At 37.8% G+C, this 26,829-nt stretch overlaps 1 protein-coding gene across 1 annotated transcript in view; it reads right to left on the reverse strand.

The window, feature by feature from the left end:
* The window catches only part of CD36 (CD36 molecule), an 86,683-nt gene that overhangs the window by 43,867 nt on the left and 15,987 nt on the right, over positions 1–26,829 (reverse strand). The window contains exons 3-6 of the mRNA XM_053719756.1: positions 20,156–20,300; positions 18,682–18,846; positions 3,504–3,595; positions 12–61 (exon numbers count right to left, since the gene is read on the reverse strand). Coding sequence (XP_053575731.1) covers positions 12–61; positions 3,504–3,595; positions 18,682–18,846; positions 20,156–20,300 — 452 coding nt within the window. The remainder of the gene's footprint in view (positions 1–11; positions 62–3,503; positions 3,596–18,681; positions 18,847–20,155; positions 20,301–26,829) is intronic.

Genomic DNA, 26,829 nt, shown 5'->3' on the forward strand with positions numbered 1-26,829 from the left:
TTTAAACATACCTGTTCCATTTAACATGTCACAATAGTTATCTTTCCAGTATGAGAGGGTCCTGAAAAATAAAGTTCCAAAATATAAACAAAATTAAAAACCTGGCGATATCTGCACATAACTACTGTATATCAGAGCCTCATAGTGAGCGTATAGCAACAGAACATCAAACCATAATGTATTTTACAATAAAAGACTTTGTTTTCTTCAGAGCAGATGGATAAAGGATGATGAACGTGCTTTGAGCACTGTTTAGCAGTAGACTTTGACACAATTGTTGATTGTATTGCTAGAAGCAAAACTATAATGTTGTGAAGACAGGCACAGTAAAGTCAAAACGTCTATGATTCAGATAGAACATGGATAGAAAACAACTTTCCAATATACTTCTGTTATCTAATTTGCTTCAGTCGCTTGGTATCGTTTGTTGAAAAGCAGAACTAGGTAAGGTCAGGTGCAGTAATGCACTACTGGGAGTTATCTGCTGATTGGTGGCTGCACATGTACTGTATGCCTCTTATCATTGGCTCACCCAATGTGTTTAGCTAGCTCCTAGTAGTGCATTGCTGCTCCTTCAACAAAGGATACCAAGAGAATGTTATTTAAAATTATGTGGCCTATCGGAATCAAGAAAGAAATAGGTTGGGTTTCATGTCCCTTTAAATATGTATTCATTCTATAGGAACATTCAAAGGGACAAAACAAATGTTCAGGGTTTATTCTATTGTCATATTTTTTGACATTTCTCCAGTCCTTCCTATGAACTTTCTCCCTCTGTAGAAACAGAAAACTCTATGGGCTAGATTAAAAAAAACAGTATTTCTATTGAGAGCTAACACTGCTCAAGTTAAATCAATAGCGCTCAAATTACAAATGGAAAGTAACAAGGTTTTGCTTGAGCAGAAGCCTCAGGCACGCTAACAGCTGGAGTTTTAATAACGAGGCCACATTTAAACTTTCACCCCACAGACTTCTATGGGGTGAGCTTCACAGCCCTATTCTGGCTTTTGCTTGCGCTCTAACCCAAAAGTCCACTAAGCCAAATGCGCTAAAGCCAAAGGTGCATTGTTATTCACTTAGAAGAAATATATATTTCTCACTTAGTCTGATGAAGGGGTGATGATCCCCGAAACGTTACTGTTTTTATTATGTGTCATTAAAGCACATTTTCGCTCAAATCCAGTGAGTGCATGCCTTTTTGGAATTATATATATATATAGCAACATTGTATAACAAAGCTACAAAAGATGTTGCAAAACAATGCTGCCATAAAATACTAAAGGCACGTGCACACTCCTGAGCTCTTATAAGTCTACCTAGTTTTACTCTTTAATAAAAGATACCAAGAGAACGAAGCAAATTTGATGACGTAAATTGGAAAGTTGTTTAAAATTGCATTCTCTATACGAATCATGAAAGTTTAATTTTGACTTTACTGTCCCTTTAACTACCATCAGATTCTATGTTTCTACTTTTGCTTAACAGATGAAGGGGTAATTAAAAATATAAAAAAATCTGAATTTAATGTCCTTCGTTAAAGTGAAGGTCAAGTCTGGCTTAGTCGCTCACTCCGTTCTGCAGTTAATTAAAAATCACCTTTATGTTCATTCATCGTTTTTACTCAATTTGGTCAGAAACTTTTATATTATACCTTTCAATTCTCGCTTGTTTTACTTTTATTGTCTGCCCGCCATATTGATAATTTTGATTGACAGTTTTTTAAGATGTAATCTCCAATCGCCGTTTCCCCCCCCCCCCCCCCAGGGCGTTCAGCCCCTTTTTCTCCACGTCATTAATCACTTATGCACATGCGTTAAAGTCCCACTAGCGTCATCAACCTGTCATGCTCGTGCACGAGATGCGCGAGTTCTAGCGAGTATCACGATTGCATAGTAATCAATGAATGAATGTATTCATTCATTGAATACTATGTTTCAATGTTATGAGCTTTAAAATTGTAGCACATGCAAGATTGCGGTGACTGTACGCATGCGCAGTTTGTTCTCTGTATTGTGCACAAGCTTTGCGGTGACATAGTGAGCATGTGGGACTACTCGCTACGTCACTAGTGCCGAATAAGGAAGTAGTGGAGGGGAGGAGTCACCATGTAAAATGGAGGTATAATATACTTTGAATTTATATAAAAAAGACAAACGATATTGAAAAATGTAGTTAGCGACTTTAATGCTGATAGGCAGGGCCGTCTTTAATATTGACTGGACCCTGGGCAAAAATTTTCTTGGGCCCCCCCTTGCAATTTTGCTCTCCACCCCAACATCCCAAAAAAACAACTAAATATTTTTTTAAAAAAATTATTAGCCCAGCAGCGGATTATCCACTGCTGAGCTAATCATTTAAAAAATGAAATAAATTGCAATATGTGAAACTGGACCTAAGCAGTACTAATAAGTATATAAATATATAAATTCCTCCACTGTGGATTCATTTAATATTCTTTGGAATGTGATTCTGGTGTGAGGTTAGCTGGTTAAAGAGATTTAGGGCAGCCAACAGGAGCAAAGCAAGTTAAAGACTGAGGAGGAAGCATGGAGGTGCAGTATAAGTTTACTGACTGGAACAGCAGAACTACTATGGGAAGCTGTAAAATCTGAGACAGAGACAAACAAAAACTATAAAAAATAAACCTTACATTAATGTGTGAAGTATCAGCATGACACTATACATCAGCCACAGCAGCACATGTCACTTCTTTGCTAGGAACAAGTTCCCTCTCACCTTGCACTAGACAATGCTGCATGGGGAGGGGTGTGTGTGCACTCACTTATTCTTCCCACTGACACCTTTCTACAAAGCACTGTTCCTGTAGCAAGCTTCAGTTAGTTGATCTTAGGGCCACAGCAGAAAGAGCAGGGCTAAGGGGACCAGCAGACTGGATGCTGTCTGTCCAAGGCTGCATGGATACAGTGTGAGATGAGTCACACAGCTTCAAGACTGAAGAGAGCAGTGTATGCAGCTGCACAGATGCTCAAATCCTCACGTGCTTGCCACTCCAGCTTTCTGCTGCATGCGCCTACAGTCAGCCCTACCCAGAAACAATCCCCACCACCAGAGCAGTTACCTGGTAACAGTGGTAACCCCAGTATGACCTTTTATGATGCAGTGGGAATGGCTGGATGCCGAGTTAGGGCTTTGCATTCAGTGCTGCACAGTGCACATCTAAAACAGCACATGGCAATAGCTTGGCATGTCACATGACACCGGCACGGTCTGGCACAGTTTTTAAAAAAAAAATATAAGCAGAGTATATTTTTTTAGGACTCTTGGGCCCCTCAACAGAAACTGGGCCCTGGGCAGCTGCCCCTTTTGCCCTGTGTTAAAGACGGCCCTGCTGATAGGTTAATATGTAAATAGATGCATTCCAGTATCATAAAACTGACCTTCACTTTAATTATATTATGTAAGAGTGAAATGCTTAATAAACAACTACAATAGCACAGCACACTTCAATTTTGAGTTACAAAGTTACATAAATACATGTATACCTTTCTCCCTTGTATCTGTCAATCATTGCAACTTTGCTGATATCATCCTTGCCATTATACACAGTATAAACACCATCTGCTGTTCCTTCATACTGTTAGAAAATAAATAACAACAGAAATCAAAATGGCAAACATTACATTTTAACAAATATAATTTTACTGTGGTAATTATTTATCTATCTATCTGTTTATTTATCTATCAATCTATCTTTGCCTGTCTATGACTGATATATATATATATATATATATATATGTTGCCCACACACATTTTTCTATAGCCTTTATTTCACCTTCATCATTTGCTATTTCTGACATTGGGTCGGTCCTCTGTCAATATGTTTGTATAAAAAATGGTGTACATTACATAAATAAAAAATAAATAGATCATGTGCCACCATGTCTTGCTGTGTACTAGGATTAATGTTTTCTTTCAGAGAATAATCACCTGGTATTTAAGAACTAGACTATTGTTTCTTCGTGTTTGGCACAAACATACTAAAGACCCTAAATAAAACTGTAGCGGGAGCTTTAAAACAAGCACATTGTTTCAGCAGGTTTTATATTAGAAAGTATGTTTATTATATAAGTAAAAGTAAAACGTTCACAACGCAAAAAAAGCAATTTATTTATTTTTTTCAAATTTGTAGCTATTAGAAAAAAAAAACCAACAAAATTAATTATGAGGTAAAAAGTTCTAAAGCATTAAACAAACAAATATAGGCCTAGATTTGGAGTTCGGCGGTAGCCGTCAAAACCAGCGTTAGAGGCTCCTAACGCTGGTTTTGGCCGCCCGCTGGTATTTGGAGTCAGTGATTAAAGGGTCTAACGCTCACTTTTCAGCCGCGACTTTTCCATACCGCAGATCCCCCTACGCCATTTGCGTAGCCTATCTTTTCAATGGGATCTTTCTAATGCTGGTATTTAGAGTCATTTCTGAAGTGAGCGTTAGAGCTCTAACGACAAAACTCCAGCCGCCTGAAAATAGCAGGAGTTAAGAGCTTTCTGGCTAACGCCGGTTCATAAAGCTCTTAACTACTGTACCCTAAAGTACACTAACACCCATAAACTACCTATGTACCCCTAAACCGAGGTCCCCCCACACCGCCGCCACTCGATTAAAATTTTTAACCCCTAATCTGCCGACCGCCACCTACGTTATACTTATGTACCCCTAATCTGCTGCCCCTAACCCCGCCGACCCCTGTATTACATTTATTAACCCCTAACCTGCCCCCCACAACGTCGCCGCCAGCTACTTAAAATAATTAACCCCTAATCTTCCGACCGCAAAGCGCCGCCACCTACGTTATCCCTATGTACCCCTAATCTGCTACCCCTAACACCGCCGACCCCTATATTATATTTATTAACCCCTAATCTGCCCTCCCTAACATCGCCAACACCTAACTTCAATTATTAACCCCTAATCTGACGACCGGAGCTCACCGCTATTCTAATGAATTGATTAACCCCTAAAGCTAAGTCTAACCCTAACACTAACACCCCCCTAAGTTAAATATAATTTAAATCTAACGAAATAAATTAACTCTTATTAAATAACTTATTCCTATTTAAAGCTAAATACTTACCTGTAAAATAAATCCTAATATAGCTACAATATAAATTATAATTATATTATAGCTATTTTAGGATTAATATTTATTTTACAGGCAACTTTGTAATTATTTTAACCAGGTACAATAGCTATTAAATAGTTAAGAACTATTTAATAGTTACCTAGTTAAAATAATAACAAATTTACCTGTAAAATAAATCCTAACCTAAGATATAATTAAACCTAACACTACCCTATCAATAAATTAATTAAATAAACTACCTACAATTACCTACAATTAACCTAACACTACACTATCAATAAATTAATTAAACACAATTGCTACAAATAAATACAATTAAATAAACTAGCTAAAGTACAAAAAATAAAAAAGAACTAAGTTACAAAAAATAATAAAATATTTACAAACATAAGAAAAATATTACAACAATTTTAAACTAATTACACCTACTCTAAGCCCCCTAATAAAATAACAAAGCCCCCCAAAATAAAAAATTCCCTACCCTATTCTAAATTAAAAAAGTTACAAGCTCTTTTACCTTACCAGCCCTGAACAGGGCCCTTTGCGGGGCATGCCCCAAGGATTTCAGCTCTTTTGCCTGTAAAAAAAAACATACCATACCCCCCCCAACATTACAACCCACCACCCACATACCCCTAATCTAACCCAACCCCCCCTTAAATAAACCTAACACTAAGCCCCTGAAGATCTTCCTACCTTGTCTTCACCATACCAGGTATCACCGATCCGTCCTGGCTCCAAAATCTTCATCCAACCCAAGCGGGGGTTGGCGATCCATCATCCGGTGCTGAAGAGGTCCAGAAGAGGCTCCAAAGTCTTCCTCCTATCCGGCAAGAAGAGGACATCCGGACCGGCAAACATCTTCTCCAAGCGGCATCTTCAATCTTCTTCCATCCGGTGCGGAGCGGGTCCATCTTGAAGCAGGCGACGCGGATCCATCCTCTTCTTCCGTTGTCTCCCGACGAATGACGGTTCCTTTAAGGGACGTCATCCAAGATGGCGTCCCTCGAATTCCGATTGGCTGATAGGATTCTATCAGCCAATCGGAATTAAGGTAGGAATTTTCTGATTGGCTGATGGAATCAGCCAATCAGAATCAAGTTCAATCCGATTGGCTGATCCAATCAGCCAATCAGATTGAGCTTGCATTCTATTGGCTGTTCCGATCAGCCAATAGAATGCGAGCTCAATCTGATTGGCTGATTGGATCAGCCAATCGGATTGAACTTGATTCTGATTGGCTGATTCCATCAGCCAATCAGAAAATTCCTACCTTAATTCCGATTGGCTGATAGAATCCTATCAGCCAATCGGAATTCGAGGGACGCCATCTTGGATGACGTCCCTTAAAGGAACCGTCATTCGTCGGGAGACAACGGAAGAAGAGGATGGATCCGCGTCGCCTGCTTCAAGATGGACCCGCTCCGCACCGGATGGAAGAAGATTGAAGATGCCGCTTGGAGAAGATGTTTGCCGGTCCGGATGTCCTCTTCTTGCCGGATAGGAGGAAGACTTTGGAGCCTCTTCTGGACCTCTTCAGCACCGGATGATGGATCGCCAACCCCCGCTTGGGTTGGATGAAGATGTTGGAGCCAGGACGGATCGGTGAACCTGGTATGGTGAAGACAAGGTAGGAAGATCTTCAGGGGCTTAGTGTTAGGTTTATTTAAGGGGGGTTTGGGTTAGATTAGGGGTATGTGGGTGGTGGGTTGTAATGTTGGGGGGGGGTATGGTATGTTTTTTTTTACAGGCAAAAGAGCTGAAATCCTTGGGGCATGCCCCGCAAAGGGCCCTGTTCAGGGCTGGTAAGGTAAAAGAGCTTGTAACTCTTTTAATTTAGAATAGGGTAGGGAATTTTTTATTTTGGGGGGCTTTGTTATTTTATTAGGGGGCTTAGAGTAGGTGTAATTAGTTTAAAATTGTTGTAATATTTTTCTTATGTTTGTAAATATTTTATTATTTTTTGTAACTTAGTTCTTTTTTATTTTTTGTACTTTAGCTAGTTTATTTAATTGTATTTATTTGTAGCAATTGTGTTTAATTAATTTATTGATAGTGTAGTGTTAGGTTAATTGTAGGTAATTGTAGGTAGTTTATTTAATTAATTTATTGATAGGGTAGTGTTAGGTTTAATTATATCTTAGGTTAGGATTTATTTTACAGGTAAATTTGTTATTATTTTAACTAGGTAACTATTAAATAGTTCTTAACTATTTAATAGCTATTGTACCTGGTTAAAATAATTACAAAGTTGCCTGTAAAATAAATATTAATCCTAAAATAGCTATAATATAATTATAATTTATATTGTAGCTATATTAGGATTTATTTTACAGGTAAGTATTTAGCTTTAAATAGGAATAAGTTATTTAATAAGAGTTAATTTATTTCGTTAGATGTAAATTATATTTAACTTAGTGTTAGTATTAGGGTTAGACTTAGCTTTAGGGGTTAATAACTTTATTATAGTAGCGCTCAGGTCCGCTCGACAGATTAGGGGTTAATAAGTGTAGGCAGGTGTCGGCGACGTTGAGGGGGGCAGATTAGGGGTTAATAAATATAATATAGGGGTCGGCGATGTTAGGGCAGCAGATTAGGGGTACATAGGGATAACGTAGGTTGCGGCGGTTTACGGAGCGGCAGATTAAGGGTTAAAAAAAATATGCAGGGGTCAGCGATAGCGGGGGCGGCAGATTAGGGGTTAATAAGTGTAAGGTTAGGGGTGTTTAGACTCGGGTACATGTTAGGGTGTTAGGTGCAGACGTAGGAAGTGTTTCCCCATAGGAAACAATGGGGCTGCGTTAGGAGCTGAACGCTGCTTTTTTGCAGGTGTTAGGTTTTTTTTCAGCTCAAACAGCCCCATTGTTTCCTATGGGAGAATCGTGCACGAGCACGTTTTTGAGGCCGGCCACGTCCGTAAGCAACTCTGGTATCGAGAGTTGCATTTGCGGTAAAAATGCTCTACGCTCCTTTTTTGGAGCCTAACGCAGCATTTGATTAAACTCTCGATAGCAGAGTTAAATTTATGGTGCGGCCAGAAAAAAGCCCGCGGAGCGTTAACAGCCCTTTTACCGCCGAACTCCAAATCTAGGCCATAGTCTCTTTACAAATCAGCATAAATGTATAAACATACCAGGTTTATCTGAAGAGGACACCATTTTGTAGTAATGCTGGCATCACCAAGTGGGTGTGACCTTATGCATTTTTCAAGGTAACTCCCTATTTCCTTTTGAAAGTGAGTAGTTTATTAAGATGTTAAAAAATTGGCACAAAAAATAAAAAATTATGAAAATGTTCTTTGCTGTCAGATTCATCAAGATGAATCTTTTCCCAAAAAAATATATATTATTTTGCATTTTTGTGTTTTTGACTTATTAACAGGACAGTCTACTTGAAAATGTTTATTGTTTTAAAAGATGACACCTTTATTTCCCATTCTCCAGCTTTGCACAACCAACGTTGTTATATCAATATACTTTAACTTATAACGCCTCTAAATGTCTGCCTGTTTCTAAGCCGCCTCTTATCTCAGTGCATTTGATTTGCTTTTTACAGCCAGTGTGCCATATAGTTTTTCACAGTAAGACGGTGCTCACTCCCCTGTAGTTATGCATGAGACAGCAATAATTGGCTAAAATGCAAGTTAGTAAAAAGCACTGAGATAAGGGGCAGTCTGCAGAGGCATAGATACAAATTAATCACAGAGGTAAAAAGTGTAATAATATAACCATGTCGGTTTTTCAAAACTGGGGAATGGGTAATAAAAAGGGATGGGCAAATGTAAGCAATAGTATTTCTAATGTCATCTTTAAATGTAATATGCAATTCAAATTTTTATAATTCAATTATTGCATAATTTGAATTGAATTATGCAATATTGGAATTAGAAAAAAATTGAATAAATGTATTTGTAATATTATTTCTAAGGCACTTTTTAAATGTAATATTCAAATTCTGCAATATCCAAATAATTTTTTTATCAATATATTTGTATCTATTATGTATCAATTTACTACATTCCCTACCACATGAACTTCTGAATAGTATTTGTTAAATTGAATGTTACATTCAAAATTTCAAATATGGATATTTGATCTAATTATGAACATTCAAAAAGTAAAGTAACATTTGAAAACCAGTAATAACATTCGACTACCGAATTCTAATGGATTTTCATTTTATCAACATTCAATTGTCCAAAACGAATGTCCACAGGACTATTTGTTCTGCCAAGCGAATTGCTCTTTCAACACATTCGCCCATCCCTAGTAATAAAGGGATTATCTACCTTTTGAAGAATAACAATTTTCAAGTAGCCTGTCCCTTTAACCCCTTAACGACCGACAATGTGCAGGGTACCTCTTCTAAAAAAATTAAGTTAACGGCCGAGGACGTAGCCTGTACATTGTCGGTCTGGGAAAGCAGTAGAAGCGATCCTGATTGCTTCCAGACGCTTTCCGGTTATTGCAGTGATCCTTCGATATCGAGGCATCCTGCAATAACACCCCTTGGCCATCCGATGCAGAGAGAGCCACTCTGTGGCCCTCTCTGCACCTGACATCGATGTCCAGTATTGTTGGTGGGTGGGAGCCGAACTGGGAGGCAGGTGGGCGGCCATCGATGGGCCATGTTATGAGGAGGGGGGCGGGATTGGGTACGGGATTGACGGGGGCGCACACTGATGCACGTGCATGCACGGTGGGGGCGGGCACATGCACGGGGAGGGAGTGGGTGGGAACCGCTACACTACGGAAAAAATCTAACTGTAAAAGTGAGAGAAAGGGGAGAGGGAATAGTTTTTAAGAAATAACTAAAGGATCTGGGAGAGGGTGGGGGGTTGATCTTTGGGGGGGAAGCTACTCTACAAAAAAAAAGAAATAAAAAAAAAGATTTTATTGTAAACTGGGTACTGGCAGACAGCTGACAGTACCCAAGATGGCCCCCAATAAGGTAGAGGGGGAGGGTTAGAGAGCTGTTTGGGGGGGATCAGGGAGGTTGGGGGCTAAAAGGGGGATCCTACACAGCAGCATATGCAAATATGCTGAAAAAATTAAATAAAAAGATAGCTTTTATTTTAGTACTGGCAGACTTTCTGCCAGTACTTAAGATGGCAGGGACAATTGTGGGGTGGGGGAGGGAAGAGAGCTGTTTGGGGGTGATCAGGGGGTCTGATGTGTCAGGTGGGAGGCTGATCTCTACACTAAAGCTAAAATTAACCCTGCAAGCTCCCTACAAGCTACCTAATTAACCCCTTCACTGCTAGCCATAATACACATTTGATGCGCAGCGGCATTTAACGGCCTTCTAATAACCAAAAAGCAACGCCAAAGCCATATATGTCTGCTATTTCTCAACAAAGGGGATCCCAGAGAAGCATTTACAACCATTTGTGCCATAATTGCACAAGCTGTTTGTAAATAATTTCAGTGAGAAACCTAAAGTTTGTGAAATATTTTGTGAAAAAGGGAACAATTTTTTGGTGGCATGAAATATACCAAAATGGGCCTAGATCAATACTTTCAGTTGTCTACTACACTAAACTAAAGCTAAAATTAACCCTACAAGCTCCCTAATTAACCCCTTCATTGCTTGGCATAATACACGTGTGGTGCCCAGCGGCATTTAGCGGCCTTCTAATTACCAAAAAACAATGCCAAAGCCATGTCTGCTATTTCTGAAGAAAGGGGATCCCAGAGAAGCATTTACAACCATTTGTGCCATAATTGCACTGCTGTTCGTAAATAATTTCAGTGAGAAACCTAAAATTGCAAAAAATGTAACTTTTTTTTTATTTGATCACATTTGGCGGTGAAATGGTGGCATAAAATATACCAAGATGGGCCTAGATCAATACTTAGGGTTGTCTACTACACTACACTAAAGCTAAAATTAACCCTACAAGCTCCCTACATGCTCCCTAATTAACCCCTTCACTGCTGGGCATAATACACATATGGTGTGCAGTGGCATTTAGAGGCCTTCTAAATACCAAAAAACAACGCCAAAGCCATATATGTCTGCTATTTCTGAACAAAGGGGATCTCAGAGAAGCATTTACAACCATTTATGCCATAAACAATTTTTTTTATTTGATCGCATTTGGCGGTGAAATGGTGACATGAAATATATCAAAATGGGCCTAGATCAATACTTTGGGATGGACAGGTTGGTAGTGGCTATAGGGATAACCACTGAAAAGAGTACATCTGTAGCACTCAAGAGCTAAATTAGGATATTGGTTATACTAATCTTGAAGACTGAGTTATTACTATTATATTCAGATCTCTGAAGAAACACAGTACTGGTGTGAACTTGACAGATTGGTTGTGTCTATAGATAACCACTGGAGAGAATACATCAATAGCACTCAAAAACTATATAGGAATATGTTGTTGTACTTTACTAATCCTAGAGACTGAGTTGCTACTATTTTATTCAGATCTCTAAAGGAATGAAGTCAAGATATCACGTTATAAAACGTAACTTTTATTGTCAAAACACTACTAAAAATATGCGGGGGAAAAATAGAATTTAAAAACACAAGAAATAATATTAGTAGTAATAAATTTCAAGCTTGTTCAGAGAGTGAAAATATCACAAATTATAGATACCTTCAGGATTTGTTATATACCAACTATTGTAATTGGATCTATATTAAATATAATAGTCCTGCGTTTATGTACTGATATTATTCTACCTGAGGTGGCGATCAATAGTGGGTTGATAATAACGTTTTATTAATTGATCTCAAACAATGTGTGATTGTATATGTTACTTTATGTATTTATACTTGGCATAATCGTTCTAATTCACAAGAAAAGAGACAGAGAAGATCTAGATCTAGGTCTAAAGTAGCTAATGTAAATTCTAGCGACAAGCAGGATAAAAGAGTAACCTTCTCAGATCCTGAGATATCTGACGAAGAGAGGCCTACTACTAGTGACATCACCAACCCGAATAGTCAACCCTCAATAGACATACAAAGTACATTATCAAAAGCACAAAGAGACATTAGATCTGAACCTGTGTTAACCAGGAACTCTGCTAAAAATAAAATGAGCACACAGCTGCCCATCTCAGATCAACTGAGTAATGCAGACTTCCTGGCGAATGATGATTCAGATCCTAGACCACCAATTCCATCCTCTTCTAATTTACCCCCCAATAGGATGGATGTGCAGCAGGGTTTTCAGAGTGCCATACGGTCAACCGAGGGGGGAGGAAACGGAGGAAGAGGAGGAAGAGGCAGATGGGGTGCAAGAAGAGGCAGAGGCAGATGGAACAAATACAACATTTAAAAATAATTAACCTATCATCAATAGAATTAAATGAGACAGAAAAACAAGTTCTGGGTCTGGGTTTGGGATTTGTACCTAAAAATGATTTCAACCTTTTTGATACAATAGTTGATGTGAACAGAATGGTAAGAGATCTTACACTTAAAAAATTCTTTTGGGGTAGATCTACACTCCCCCCAGACCCGGTTGACAATTTTTCCATGCACACTGATGCAATTTCTAATGGAAGCATAACTAGTCAAGATGTTTTTGACATAGTTAGTTTCCAAGATACTTGTGATTTGGTTAATCTGCGAGAACTCTACTCAGAATCAAATGTAGACAATCAAGGTCTAAAGACCTCACATTCTGGCTTTAGACCACATTCAGTGTTTTATCCAACAAAAGAACGTGGTCCATTCTTAGAAGCCTTTCACAAAAGGATTGAAGAGGACTTAATCAGTCTCTCAAAAAATCATAAAAGGACTTACCCCAATCTCACTATTTTACAAGAGAAGCCCTCAAAAATCTGAGTACCAGAAATGACATAGTAATTAAGGACTCAGACAAGGGCGGGAGTATAGTCATTATGAATCGAGATGACTATGTCCAGGAGGCACATAGACAACTTTATGATGTTAATGTTTACCAGAAACTGAGTAGAGATCCCACTGATATCTTTAAGAAACAGCTCTGGGATCTTTTGGATGATGGTCTTGAAGAGGGAATTTTAGATAGAGATACAGTTGATTATCTCTTTGCCCCCCGACCACTAATATCGGTCTTCCATCACTTGCCAAAAGTGCATAAATCTATAACAGAGGTGAAAGGAAGACCGATAGTCTCCGGCATAGGTTCCCTTTTTGAGCGTCTATCCAGTTGGGTTGAATCCCTCCTTCAGCCCCTTGTGCTTCAGATCCCGTCCTACCTCAAAGATACTAAACATCTTTTAAATTTTCTATCAGAGGTCAATTGGGACACAAAGTGTTCTTGGCTCACCATAGATGTGGTGGGTCTCTACTCGGCAATCCCTCATCAAGAAGGATTTTTTCTAAAACAACATAGCAACTATGACCCTTTACTAATAGACTATATCATGAGGGTATTAGATTTTCTTCTGAGCCATAACTTTTTCAAGTTTGAGGGTGAGTACTTTCTGCAGAGACGTGGGACCGCCATGGGGGCCAAATTTGCCCCTGCCTATGCTAACATCTTCATGGCATGGTGGGAAATATCCCACGTCTATGCAGAGAGTAACCCCTTCAAATGCTACATTAAAATGTATAAACGTTATATTGATGATTTACTGATTGTCTGGACTGGTAATGAACAACAACTGATGGACTTTGTCCAATATATTAATCTAAATGATTTAAACTTACAGTTCACTTTCCAGCATGATACCACACAGATTGCTTATTTGGATCTCATCCTTCAGGGTGAACCTAACTCTGGAAAGGTAGTCACCAGTTTGTATAGAAAGCCCATCATGTCTAATGCATTGCTACATGCACGTAGCAACCATCCTAAGCACACAGGTTTTGGATTAGCCAAAGGGCAATTCATATGAATTAAACGCAATTGCACCGAAGAGGCTAATTTTCTGCAAGAAAGTGAGATTCTCAAATCTCAACTTCTAGCAAGAGGATATGCAACTAAAACCGTCAACAGAGCATTCCTTGAGGTCACTAGGATGAACAGGTGTAGTATGCTGGCCAGTAACACTAATGGGACGCGACCGAGAACTTTCAATCGGTCAGCACCCCTTTTTGTCACGACATACAGCTCTCAATTTGACCAGATTTGCAACATAATAAATAAACATCTGCCTATCCTGTCAGCAGAGGATAGTCTCAAAGATTATGTCAGCAAGGGCTGTAAATTTTCAGCCAGACTTGCACACTTTCCAACATACTATCTCCCAGTATGCTAAAAAAAACGAACCACAGTAGCAAGCAGTTGGCTTAGTGTCAAGGGGCACTACAAATGCCATTTTTCAAAGTGTATTGCATGTGGTCACACCAGAGTTACGAAAACCTTTCAGTCGAAAGTGACTCAGAGAATGTATGACCTCCTTAGTTGCACCAACTGTCGCTCGTCCAACGTTGTTTATCTTGTGGAGTGCACATCATGTAAAAAACAGTATGTAGGGTGCTCTACTAGGGAAGTACGGTCGCGTATAAGAGAGCACCTCAATAATGTTGAGAATGGTGCTGAAGTATCAGACCTTGCTAGGCATTTCATCAGTGTGCATGACAAAAATGTCAAAAGTTTTGTCTGGCAGGTCATTGAACAGATCAGGAGCCCTGAGAGAGGAGGGGACACCACAAGTAAATTAATGTACCAAGAAGCATTCTGGATATTCCAGTTAAAAACTAGAAAACCCCTTGGTTTCAATATTGAGGGAGATGTTATTAACTTTTGGAAAAGAATCAGATAAAGGCTGTAACAATTTAGTATGTGTCACAAGATTTTTTGCATACCAAACATATAGCTCTATTGATTAGTAACTTGTAAATAAAGTTTACTTATGGATTTATTTCTAATACACAGTAGAGGTTGCATAGTTTATTACATATAATAAGTATACTAGCCATTTGGGAAGATTTAATATCAGCAACGGGTAATATTGTCTATCTTTATTACTTATTCCTTTGTATATATATGTCTTCTTATCTATAGAGCTGCACTGTACAATGCATAGTTTAGTCAGTCCAAATCCTGTGTCTAACAGTCTAAATCGAGTTTACTGAGTCCTGCAATGCCTAGTTAAGGTTATTAATAATAAGTGCTAACAAAGTTTTAGGGTACTAATTGAAGCTTAAGATAGCAATCATCCCCAATAGTTAGCTTTAGCCAGGATAACCAGTTACATGTTAATAGTTAATATGCTCCTTATGTCTTGACTGTCTCTGATTGTTAGAAAGTTTTTTAATTCATTGTATATGTCTTTTACAGCTTATACCCACAAGATGACTCAATGAGTGTATTTCTCCTTGGCTAGAAAGAAACTACGGTTGCTTATACAGTTCATCTCTTAGGTGCAACTTAATGTGGTAAAAGATTCAGCCTATGTTTACTTTGTGAATTCATCTGTATTAGTTCATTTTGTATATATTGGTAACAATTGATCTAGTGCAACTAAACAAATCCATTTGTCTCATAGGAGGGTCAAAAAATCTAACCTATCAATGCCCATTATTGTGATATTCACTATTTAAAACTGACAGCTGCTTTTAATCTGTGACCCTGAGCACTTGCTATTTAAGCCAGTAGCTCCGGGTCACAGACATGTCTATGAGTAAGGCTATTCCCTAAGCCGAAACGCGTAAGACACTTTGTCTTAGGAGCTGTCAGGCTCGTTTTTGCGGATTTTAATTGTTCACCAAATAAAGCTCTAATCTTGATTTAACGTAAGTGCCTTGTAGTCCTGCTTGGTCTTTTGCTACATTGACTTTATGTATATACCCATGAATTGTATATTCTAATATATGTGGTCAATTTGAACAGCAGTTATTGTAAAGAGAAATATCAAATTTTGTCTTGCAGTTTTGTAATCCTTAGTTAAACATCTCCTATCTCTTATATAGAGATTTTTTTAAACATGTTATGGTGTACTTAGTTGCAATGGTATAGCAGGTATTGCAAAAATATAGTTTGTTGAACATCAGACGATGTTTCTTTAGTTACAATTCATCATATCTATGGTTGTGAATCATTTGTTAAACATCAATCTTTATATAATCGTTTGTTGAACATCAGACAATGTTTCTTCAGTTGCAATTCATCATATCTATGGTTATGAATCATTGGTTACACATCCATCTTTATATATGCTGAGCAATTGTTAATAGCATACTGTAGGTTGTTTTTGCAATAATTTGTAATCTGCTGTTTTTAACTATAAGTTAGTTGTAGACTTACACTGATAATATAGTGCTACTCTTGAGAGATGTTTTAACAGATTAAATAAAATTTGTACATAAAGTTCTGCACTAATAACAGTTCACTTAATAATAAGTTTATCCAATGCCTCAAATTGCACACAAAAATATTGGAGATCTATCTTTAGATTATATTTGTTTGAGGCATGTGAATGTTAAGTGATAACAGTATGTTTGTATCTGTTGCAACAATAATTTATTAACTGCAGTTTTCTGCTGTTAGTCTATTGCTAGCTTACACTAGCAGTGTGATGTTACACTTAAAAAAGTGTTGGTATTAGAATGAATACGTTTTTATCATAGGGTTTTAAATGGGTTTTATACATATGATTTTGTATGATATTAAAAATACTTGCATAGACGCTTTATTGAATAATATACTTTATTAAATAAATATATTGAATAGTTAATAATGATGGAATGCTGTTGTTTGTTTCCACAATTGTTTGTAGCCTGCAGTTCTCTGCTATGAATCCGTTATTGGCTGTCACTAGTGATAACCTTGTGATTGCTACAATTCATAAATTAGTTTGTTTTGGTTTATTTCGCCGTTCTGTTAGCAGAATTTGCTTTATTCAGCAGTCATTTGTGTTAACTTATTCAATAGATACACTTTGTTACAGTCTATGTTTATTTGTAACATTAAACAAATGGTTGAGTTGAAATTGCTTGACATGTAACTAAATATGTTCTTAAGATCCCCACACCATGTGTCAGTATTTAACTCAATGGCTACATAGTTCAGTGTAAGATTAAATGAGTAACGCTTTACCGTATTAAGTTATCACAGAAATACTTAATCAAATTACAGCGTGTTTAAATATCATTGTGCATGACTAAGAAGTTTGAAATGCACTATTATAGTACATGTTTCGCCGTCTAGCACGGCTTTGTCAAAGGGTTATGATAACCCTTTGACAAAGCCGTGCTAGACGGCGAAACATGTTAGGGGCTTAGGGAATTGGTGAGGAGTCAATGCAAACTCCTGTATTTTAGAGGCAGCAATAATTGGTTAACTCAGATCTATTTATTTAATCAAGCTACAGTTATATGGGCTAGATGGTAAAGCGATAGCCTAATAGAGTGATAACAAAGCAATCCAAACAACTGGATAAGCTTGGTCTAACTTGCTACAATAGTGGATAATAGCTACCGCACATAACGAACATAAATAGCGGGGAACAACCAGCTGATTTATATTACGATACTCAAAATATGTAACAAAATTCTAAGTACTATAATAGTGCATTTCAAACTTCTTTGGCGGCGCAAAGTGGAGGTGGCCGCAGAGCAGGAACGGCGGCCGTGCAGACATCCAGCTTGAAGGTCTTCTTCATGCAATTGCCGCAACACACTGAAGACTGAATGCAAGGTACCCCATTTATATTGGGTTACCTTGCATTTGTATTGTTTAAAATGTTGAAATCAGTCAAAAGGATGAGAGCTACTGAAATCCTATTGGCCGATTTGAACCGCCAAAAGGATTTCAGAAGCTCTCTTCCTATTGGCTGATTTCAAAATTTTAGCCAATTGGAATGCAAGGTACCTAAATGGGGTACCTTGCATTCAATCTTCAGTGTGCGGCGGCGATCGCATGAAGAGGATCATCCACGCTGGATGTCTGCATGGCCGCCGTTCCTGCTCCGCGTCACCTCCGCTCAGCGCTGCCTTCGCCCTGAATGAAAATAGAAAATGTCCCCAGGCTGGATGAAGATGGAGCCACCTGGAAAAAGACCTTCACCACCGGACTTCAGCAACTGTGAGTACCTATTTTGAGGTTAGACATTAAGGGTTTTTTTTTTTGGTTTTTTAGGTGTTTTTTTTTTTTTAGATTAGGGATTTTTTTTTTATTGGGCACTAAAGAGCTGATTGCCTTTTTAAGGGTAGTGCCCATACAAATGCCTCTTTAGGGGCAATGGGTAGCTTAGGTTTATTTAGACTTAGGTTTTTTTATTTCTGGGGGGGGATGTGGGTTGGGGGGTTTACTTTTAGGGGTAATTTTTACTTTACTTATGTAAAAGAGCTGATCGCTTTAGGGCAATGCCCTACATAAGGACCTTTTAAGGGCAATTGGTAGTTTAGTGTTAGATTAGGGGGTGTTTTTGGGGGGGTATTTTTATATGGGTATTAGTTTAGGTTTAAAAATTTTTATTTTGGATTATTACGTTTATTTTTTTCTGTAATTTTAATTTTTTTTAAATTTTACCTCACTTTAAAACAATAGACTAGTTAGCCTAGTTAATAGATAAAAAATATAATATCCTGCATCACTATGTAATATTATAACATTATGGACGGAATATGCCTTTTAGATTGTAGGGTTTTCATAGCATCTCATATTGTTCAAATTGATACTTACCGGATAAAACACTCCTGTTGTTGTATCAGGGAGTAGTCCTTTTAAAAATGGATCTTCGTATCCCCATATCAGCTCTTTAACACTTCTGACTTGAAAAAGTGAAGAATTTGTTCTTTTAATTATTGTGTTTATAAGCCCTGGAATTGGAAAGAGTGTGGGTGCCGCCTAAAACAAATACAAAGAATATATGTTTGCCAGTCAGAGTTACTTCACTGAATCATGCGTAATGTGTTTAAAGGGACACTACACACCTTGTAATTACAAGATATGTGTTGTCTTGCTATAGAATAACATATCAGCCACACCTGAAACCATTTTAAAACAAATAAACATCTTGTTTGATGCAATTGTTTTTCCATAAACAAACTCCACCCACTATTTCTTTCATTTGGAAAAGCCAGCCTGGCTTGAGTCCACATCTGACAAAGTTAACCAAGGTCATTATGCAGCTCTTATCTGTTATAGCCAATTAGCGACATGTATGCAGCAGGGTTAGCATAAAGAAATATGCAATGTGCATTTGGAGCCCTGAGAAATAAAAAAGCCACAATGTTAAGAGCTAAATTACATAACAGGGGCAAAATAAATAATGAAAGTATACTGCAAAGTTGTTTTACTATTTATAACTAAAACTTTTTTCTATTAAAATCTCAGGTTGTTTACTGTCCCTTAATGACTGGCAAGCTGCTTTATTGTATTCAGTTGCCAGATTGTACAGAAAGAGTGTGTAACACGTGTTCTTGAGGGCAGACCAGGAATGTATAATTTCATTGTTAAAGTATAGATAACTTAAAGGGACATGATGCCCAAATGTTGAAGCACTTGAGAGTGATGCAGGATAGCTGTGAAAGCGGACTAGAAAATATCACCTGAGCATCTTTATGTAAAAAAGGAAGATATTTACTGCAAAGATTCCTAAGTGTTCACACCCCATTGTAAAGGGACTTTAAGTAGCCAATCAGGATAGTAGTCCCAGGACTTGCAAGGGAGTTTCTGGCATGTGCAGGCGTTACGGGAGACAGGTTCTTTTGAAATGTATTCTGGTGAGTGTGGTTGGGGATAGTATTCCCTTAATGTCCTGTGGTGCATTTATTGCATAGATCATTATCCCAGCTATCTTCATCTTGTCTATTACTGCCTCTTATAAGTGTTACTATTGCATATCAAACCTATGTCTGTACTGCTGGGGAAGCTGTTGACACAATGCAAATATACTATAATAACAATCATTTATTTTTTATTCATCTGCAAGGAGTTTTAATATGCCTTAAGGCTGATTTAAGTCCTTTACCACAAATCAAGGGGAATGATGCTAGTCTAGGGCTGCCATATTGCCCTTTAAACGAGGACAATTGCAAAAAATAAATGTCTGAGGTATTTTAAAGAAAAGGTTTGTAATTGTTTGGTTATGGGAACCCTAACATATGTATTTTTCATAGAACCTTGTTGGTTTTAAAAGAAACCTCTTACTTACAGCAACAGCAAGGTTTAGCACGGTGTAACTGTCATTATCAGAGCCAATAGACATATGTCGTTGAAACTCAGCAGAATTTGGCTGTAGATAAGACACTGTGTCGTTATTATTCTGTGTGATGTTAGATTTTGGTAGATGTCGGACACTGGAAAATTTAAAGAAAAAAACACACATTACAACAGCAATTAGAATAAGTAATAAGTTGTCATTTTACACATTCTATTCTCAATTACATTTTACTCAAGTAACTTAAATTATTGAAGCATTGTGACAGTCAAAAAAACTCTACAGCTCTAATGGTGTGTCTGTTGTACTTGAGAAAGAGTTAACCCACTAGGGCTGATTTATTAAAGTGCGGACGGACATGATAGGATGTAGCGTATCATGTCCGCCACACATCGATTAATGCCGACAGCATACGCTGTCGACATTTATAATTGTACAAGCAGTTCTTGTGAACTGCTTGTGCGATGCCCCCCCTGCAGATTTGCGGCCAATCAAACCAGATTGTGTGTCAATCAGTCCGATCGAATAGGATCGGGCGGATTGAAGATCGCAGCCTCAGAGGCAGCGGTCATGTTATGGAGCAGCGAACTTTAGACTTTAGACTGCTGCTTCATAAATTCTGGGGCATCCAGCTCCATTCAGAGCTTGATAATTTGGCCCCTTTATCTCCTAGAGAGAGCTGCAAAGAGGTTAAAATGACATTCTAATGTAATCAGTTTTTAACCATACCTTAACACTGTGAGTCCATTAAATTAATTTGGCATTTATAATAGCTGTCAAGCACAGTGAATTATCAGATTGGCACCAGGCAACCATTTCTACAAAACTTAAAGGGATAGTAAAGTCCAAATTAAACTTTCATGATTCAGATAGGGCATGTCATTTTAAATAACTTTCTAATTTACTTTTATCATCAACTTTGCTTTGTTCTCCATTATTCTTAGTTGAAAGTTAATCCTAGGTAGGCTCATATGCTAATTTATAAGCCCTTGAAAGCCGCCTCTGCATTTGAAAGTTTTTCACAGCTAGAGGGCATTAGTTCATATGTTTCATATAGATAACACTGTGCTCATGTACGTGAAGTAATTTAAGAGTTAGCACTAATTGCCTGAAATGCAAGTCTGTCAAAAAAGATCAGTAGAAGTTTAGATACAAGGTAATTACAGAGGTAAAAAGTATATTTCTGTAACAGTGTTGGTTAAGCAAAACTGGGGAATGGTAAATAAAGATATTATCTATCTTTTTAAACAATAACATTTTTTGGTGTTTACTATCCTTTTAATGAGCTTATTCAAAAGCTAGTTAGGTGAGAGTCCATAGGCAAATGCCTTGTTAACCTAAGGATAAATCCAGTGCTTGGCTTAGTTCTGTTAGACAAGTTTCTTCTGAAAACTATTTCTGTTTTAAAATGCTTACTTTTGTAGTGCTCACTCATTATTTTGATAAACTCTATAGTAACATTAGCTTTAAAAGTTACTGCTTAAAACTATGTTATTTTTGTTTATATAATTAGAAATCAACACGTTTGTTTTAATGTGAATAGAGCATGTGCAAAAACCACACAAAATAATGTATCAGAAAAGCTGAGATATGGCTGAATAGAAAACTGTATAATACATGTGAAAAATGTTTAAAGTGTTTTTTAGTGAACTGGAATATAAAAGACAATGCCTTCCAAAAAAAGTGCTAGTGAATTGTATCTAGTAGAAAAACATTAAAAAAGGGGGTTGTATTATTGAATAGAAGATCTAAAGGGGCCGAATTATCAAACTTCTTAAGGCTCGCCGGAAACAGTAGTTATGAAGCAGCGGTCTAAAGACCGCTGCTCCATCATTTGTCCGCTGCATATGAGACTGCGGTCTTCAATCCGCCCGATCCTATGCGATCGGGCTGATTGACACCCCCTGCTAGCGGCCGACTGGCCACAGAGGGCGGCATTGCACAAGCAGTTCACTAGAACTGCTTGTGCAATGATAAATCCGCTATATCCGATCATGTCCGCTCGCACCTTAATAAATAGGCCCCTTACACTTAAAGGACCACTCAAAGCAGTAGAATTACATATTTAACAAGCGCATATTAAAAATACAATTCAATAACACTTACTCTAAATTTCAAATAAGCAGTCGATTTTTGATTTCTGGCAAATTTATTTTCTGCTCGGGAACAGCAGTGCTCTGTGAGTCCCAAGCGGTATTTATACAGTGTGTATAATTCCTTTACAGGGGTTAAACACACAGTAGTGTAGGGTCAAAAGTCTTAAAATTACATGCGCTAATGTATTAGAGCATGTACTGTTTTGACTATAATGGCCTATTAAAAAAAATAAAAGATTTCAAGATATCTTTTGAAAATATGTGTTGGAGATGCAGACAGATTTGTTTCACCCTACAGTTAGAAGATAAATGATCTTTAATTTAAAACTCTCAAAGGGATAGTAAAGTCAAAATTAAACTTTCATGATTTAGACAGAGCATGCAAGTTTAAGCAAATTTCCAATGTACTTCTATTATCTAATTTGCTTTGTTCTTTTGGCATACTTTGTTGAAAAGCATACTTATGTAGGCTTAGAAGCAGCGGCACTACTAGGAGAAAGCTGCTGATTGGTGGCTGCACATATATGCCTTTTGCTATTGGTTAACCCAATGGGGCCTATCTATCAAGCTCCGAACGGAGCTTGAAGGCCCGTGTTTCTGGCGAGTTTTCAGACCGCTAAAGACCGCTGCTCCATAACCCTGTCCGCCTGCTCTGATGAGGCGGACAGGAATCACCGTAATTCAACCCGATCGAATACGATCGGGTTGATTGACATCCCCCTGCTAGCGGCCCATTGGCCGCGAGTCTGCAGGGGGTGGCATTGCATCAGCAGCTCTTGTGAGCTGCTGGTGCAATGCTGAATACGGAGAGCGTATTGCTCTCCGCATACAGCGATGTCTGTCGGACCTGATCCGCACTGTCGGATCAGGTCCGACAGACATATGATAAGTTGGCCTCAATGTTGTTCAGCTATCTCCCAGTAGTGCATTGCTGTTTCTTCAACAAAGGATACCAAGAGCATTAAGCAAATTTGATAACAGAAGTCAATTAGAAAGATGTTTTAAATGATATGATCTATTGGTATTATTAAAGTATATAGAGATATGTGTGTGCTTGCACATTTCTGTCTCTCGTGTGTGCATCTGATATTGTGACATCACCACTTTTCAGATTATACGCTAGACAGAATGCATGTGCGAATAATCTACAGCTGATGTAATTTGTTTTTTAAATTTCAAAAAACCTAAATTGTTTTATCAGCTCTATAAGGAGAAATCTAATAACGGTGAAACTCTTCAGATTCTGATTTAACAAATGTCATATTGGCCTCTATTTATCAAGGTCTGGCGGACCTGATCTGACACTGTGGATCAGGTTCGCCAGACCTCGCTGAATACGGAGAGCTATACGCTCTCCGTATTCAGCATTGCACCAGCAGCTCACAAGAGCTCCTGGTGCAACCCTGCCCCCTGCAGACTCGGGGCCAATCGGCCGACAGCAGGGGGGTGTCAATCAACCCGATCGTACTCCTACTGAGCATGTGCAAGAACTCTAAGACTATACGTATATGCATTTGCGATTGGCTGATTGCTATCACATGGTACAGGGGGAGTGGAAATATACATAACTTTAAAATGTGTTAGAAAAGAATCTACTACTCATTTGAAATTCAGAGTAAATGCTATTGTATTGTCTTGTTATCTTGCATTTGTTGATTATGCAAATCTGCTGTGTTTACTGGTCCTTTAAACAGTCTGTTGATCACTATTGTTTTTCGGTGAGTTAATACATATTATATGTGTCTTAAAAGTTGTTCCAAGTAATCAAACACCTGATAGAGTAAAGTGTGCAATGTGATTTATTATTACACCTAATATTGCAATGAAAGTCTTTGTACTTTGATAGGATTCTGGACTATGAACCGTTAGACAATTTATGTTGCTATTTTGCTTTCTTAAGCATTAAACACCATTTTGCAATACTTCAACTCTTTTATCTGTTGTACAAGGACACAAACATATTTTTCAGCTTTACTATTTTTTTTGTATTTTTGGTGAACATAGAAATTCCTTTTAATGTTTTATCAGGTGCTCTCAAAGACGGGGAGGGGGCTAGACGGGTGAGCCAATGAAACCTTTTGGAGAAATAGCTACAACCGGTTGGCAGAGTCAGGACCATGGCTGGACTGCGATCAAAAATAGAACCAAACATTTTAAGACAGAGTAACCCCCCCCCATTAACTATTTCACCATACTGCTAAAATTACTAGTATAATGTACTAACTTGATTGACACAAACATATATAGGGGTAGATTTATCAAAGCTTCAACTGATATTACGCTGGAATCCCGCGTCAAATTCAACGCGAGATTGATCCGCCGTAGTTAACAAAGTGTCACGATCGTCAAATGTTAAAACCTGTGACGTAATATACGCTCCCGCGATCTCAATCCGATGCAAATCAATGCTTGCGTCATTCCAGATGTTTCGAATTCACAATCAACTCTATTTGACCCTCTTCCAAATTTATCAAACATTCAACAGGTACGCTCGCATCAATTCCGACGCAGTGTACCTATAGTTCAAACAGACACCTTTGAGGCCTCGAATGCCTTAGAAATCAATGGGAGACTGAAAACACAGAAAAGTTATGTTCAAGGCTTCAAGACAATGAAGCATATTACATAATAAAAGTAAATTAGAAACTTTATTAAAATTGTATACTCTTTCTAAATCAAACAGAATTATTGCTCCAAATTTGGTGTGAAGTATTGCTCTAAATTTGATGCACTAGTAGATATAGGGATAAAAATGAAATAAATACATTATTACTTATGGATTATGTTACATCTTTGTCTCTCATTACAAAGCAAGGGGTTAGATTCAGTGGAGAACACCTAGCCTGAATGTTGTGTAAGAATGGATCAATATCTCCATATAAAGACCTTTGGAAACTATGGATCTAAATCTAATCTAGTATTGAGAGTTTTAAAGGTGGTTTGGAAATAAGAGTTTGAAAAGGGAGATATCCCGTGAATTTTATGAAGTTTTATTAGCCTTTTTTTATAGTGTCTTTAATTTAATATTTATGCACTTCATTGTATAATAAATCATACTTAAGTATTGAAAATATATAAAAAATGGAAGAGAGAGGACTTAAAGAATTGGAGAATTAGTCACAATTCTAATTTAATTTACAACAAGATTGTTGGTGCAGACCCTCAAAAAAGTAAATATCAAAAAAAGGAGAAATATAGGGCAGGATTTAGGAAAATCCTGAATAAAGCGAGGGGATACAGCACTCTTTTAATCAAATATATCAAATGTATTTATGCAATTCATAAATTTCTGCATTGTGAGTGAAAGTTCCTATATACAAAACTATACATTTAAAATATTCTTTAGCACAGAGCTGGCCAGCCAATAAAAATTCATATGATCTCTCATATACATAAAGAGCACAATCCTAAGCATGAAAATCATAGAACAGGCTAGAATCAATATAGCAGTATATATTAGGACTATGAGCAATGTCCCAAAACAAAACACATGAATCTCAAGGCAACATTTTATAAGTTCAAAAGATAGTAGCCATATAGGCCCGATACTTAAAAGTCAGTGACAAGTTCTAAGATTGTGGTACCTCAAAGCTGCACTGTACCATGTCTCAGATTTCAAACAGCCTGTAACAGAAACAGACTGTAACATAAGAGTCAAAGGTAACCATAGTTACTGCTGTTTGCCCCAAATTGCTTCAAAACATCTAGAGACTTGGAAAGCACATTACCATTTCGTGCTCACTAGCACCTCAAAGTCTTCTGTTAAACAGCTTCTCATGAAAGAGACCTTACCCGCGTCACCATAGGGAACCCGTGTCAGTATGCGTTTAGTCAAATGGTATTCACCCGCGTCGGGCTACACGTTTCCAAAGGACAGCGGTCAGCTGAGTATTGGGAGGACCCCAGTTCTGGAGTTGTCTGCGGCTGCCTGTTTGATATATCATTACCAATCTTCCCAGGAGACGTGATCATCCACACGTCAGTTTCTCCTTCTGGGGCAGGTATCAGTGAACCTTTGGTACAGGAATAGAGCCATGTATCACCATCTCAGCAGATTTCCAAGGGCACTTTTCAGATGGCATTTGTTCCCCTGTTGAAGCCCCTGTTTGTAGGAGCATATGGGGGTGAAACGTGCGTTGGCAAGCATCTGACTATTCTGCACATGTTGCTGCCAAGTCCTGGTACTCTGCAATGTCCACTGACACATGCCAGACCCAAGAGATAAGGGGAAACAAATGCCCTCTGAAAAGTGCCCTTGGAAATCTGCTGAGACAGGGGTGCTCCCAGTCAGCATACAAATATTACTTTAAGAGTCGGACATGTTGTTCCTTGCTGTTTAGCACAACTCAGAGTATACAGGTATATATGTTTCTAATAATAATTTATCTATAATGCAACTATTACAATGTATAAAGCATTTTTATTATAGCCTGTATGTTAAAAGCTACAAAATAATACAATCTCAGACATATGATCTTTTTTAGCTAACATTTCTAATTTTCACAAAAGTCTTTATAGTTTTTAAAAAGCTTGAAAATATATAAAAATATATATTTTCAGTTTAATTATGAT

Source organism: Bombina bombina, chromosome 6 (genome assembly GCF_027579735.1).
Source record: "Bombina bombina isolate aBomBom1 chromosome 6, aBomBom1.pri, whole genome shotgun sequence".
NCBI classification, from domain to species: domain Eukaryota; kingdom Metazoa; phylum Chordata; class Amphibia; order Anura; family Bombinatoridae; genus Bombina; species Bombina bombina.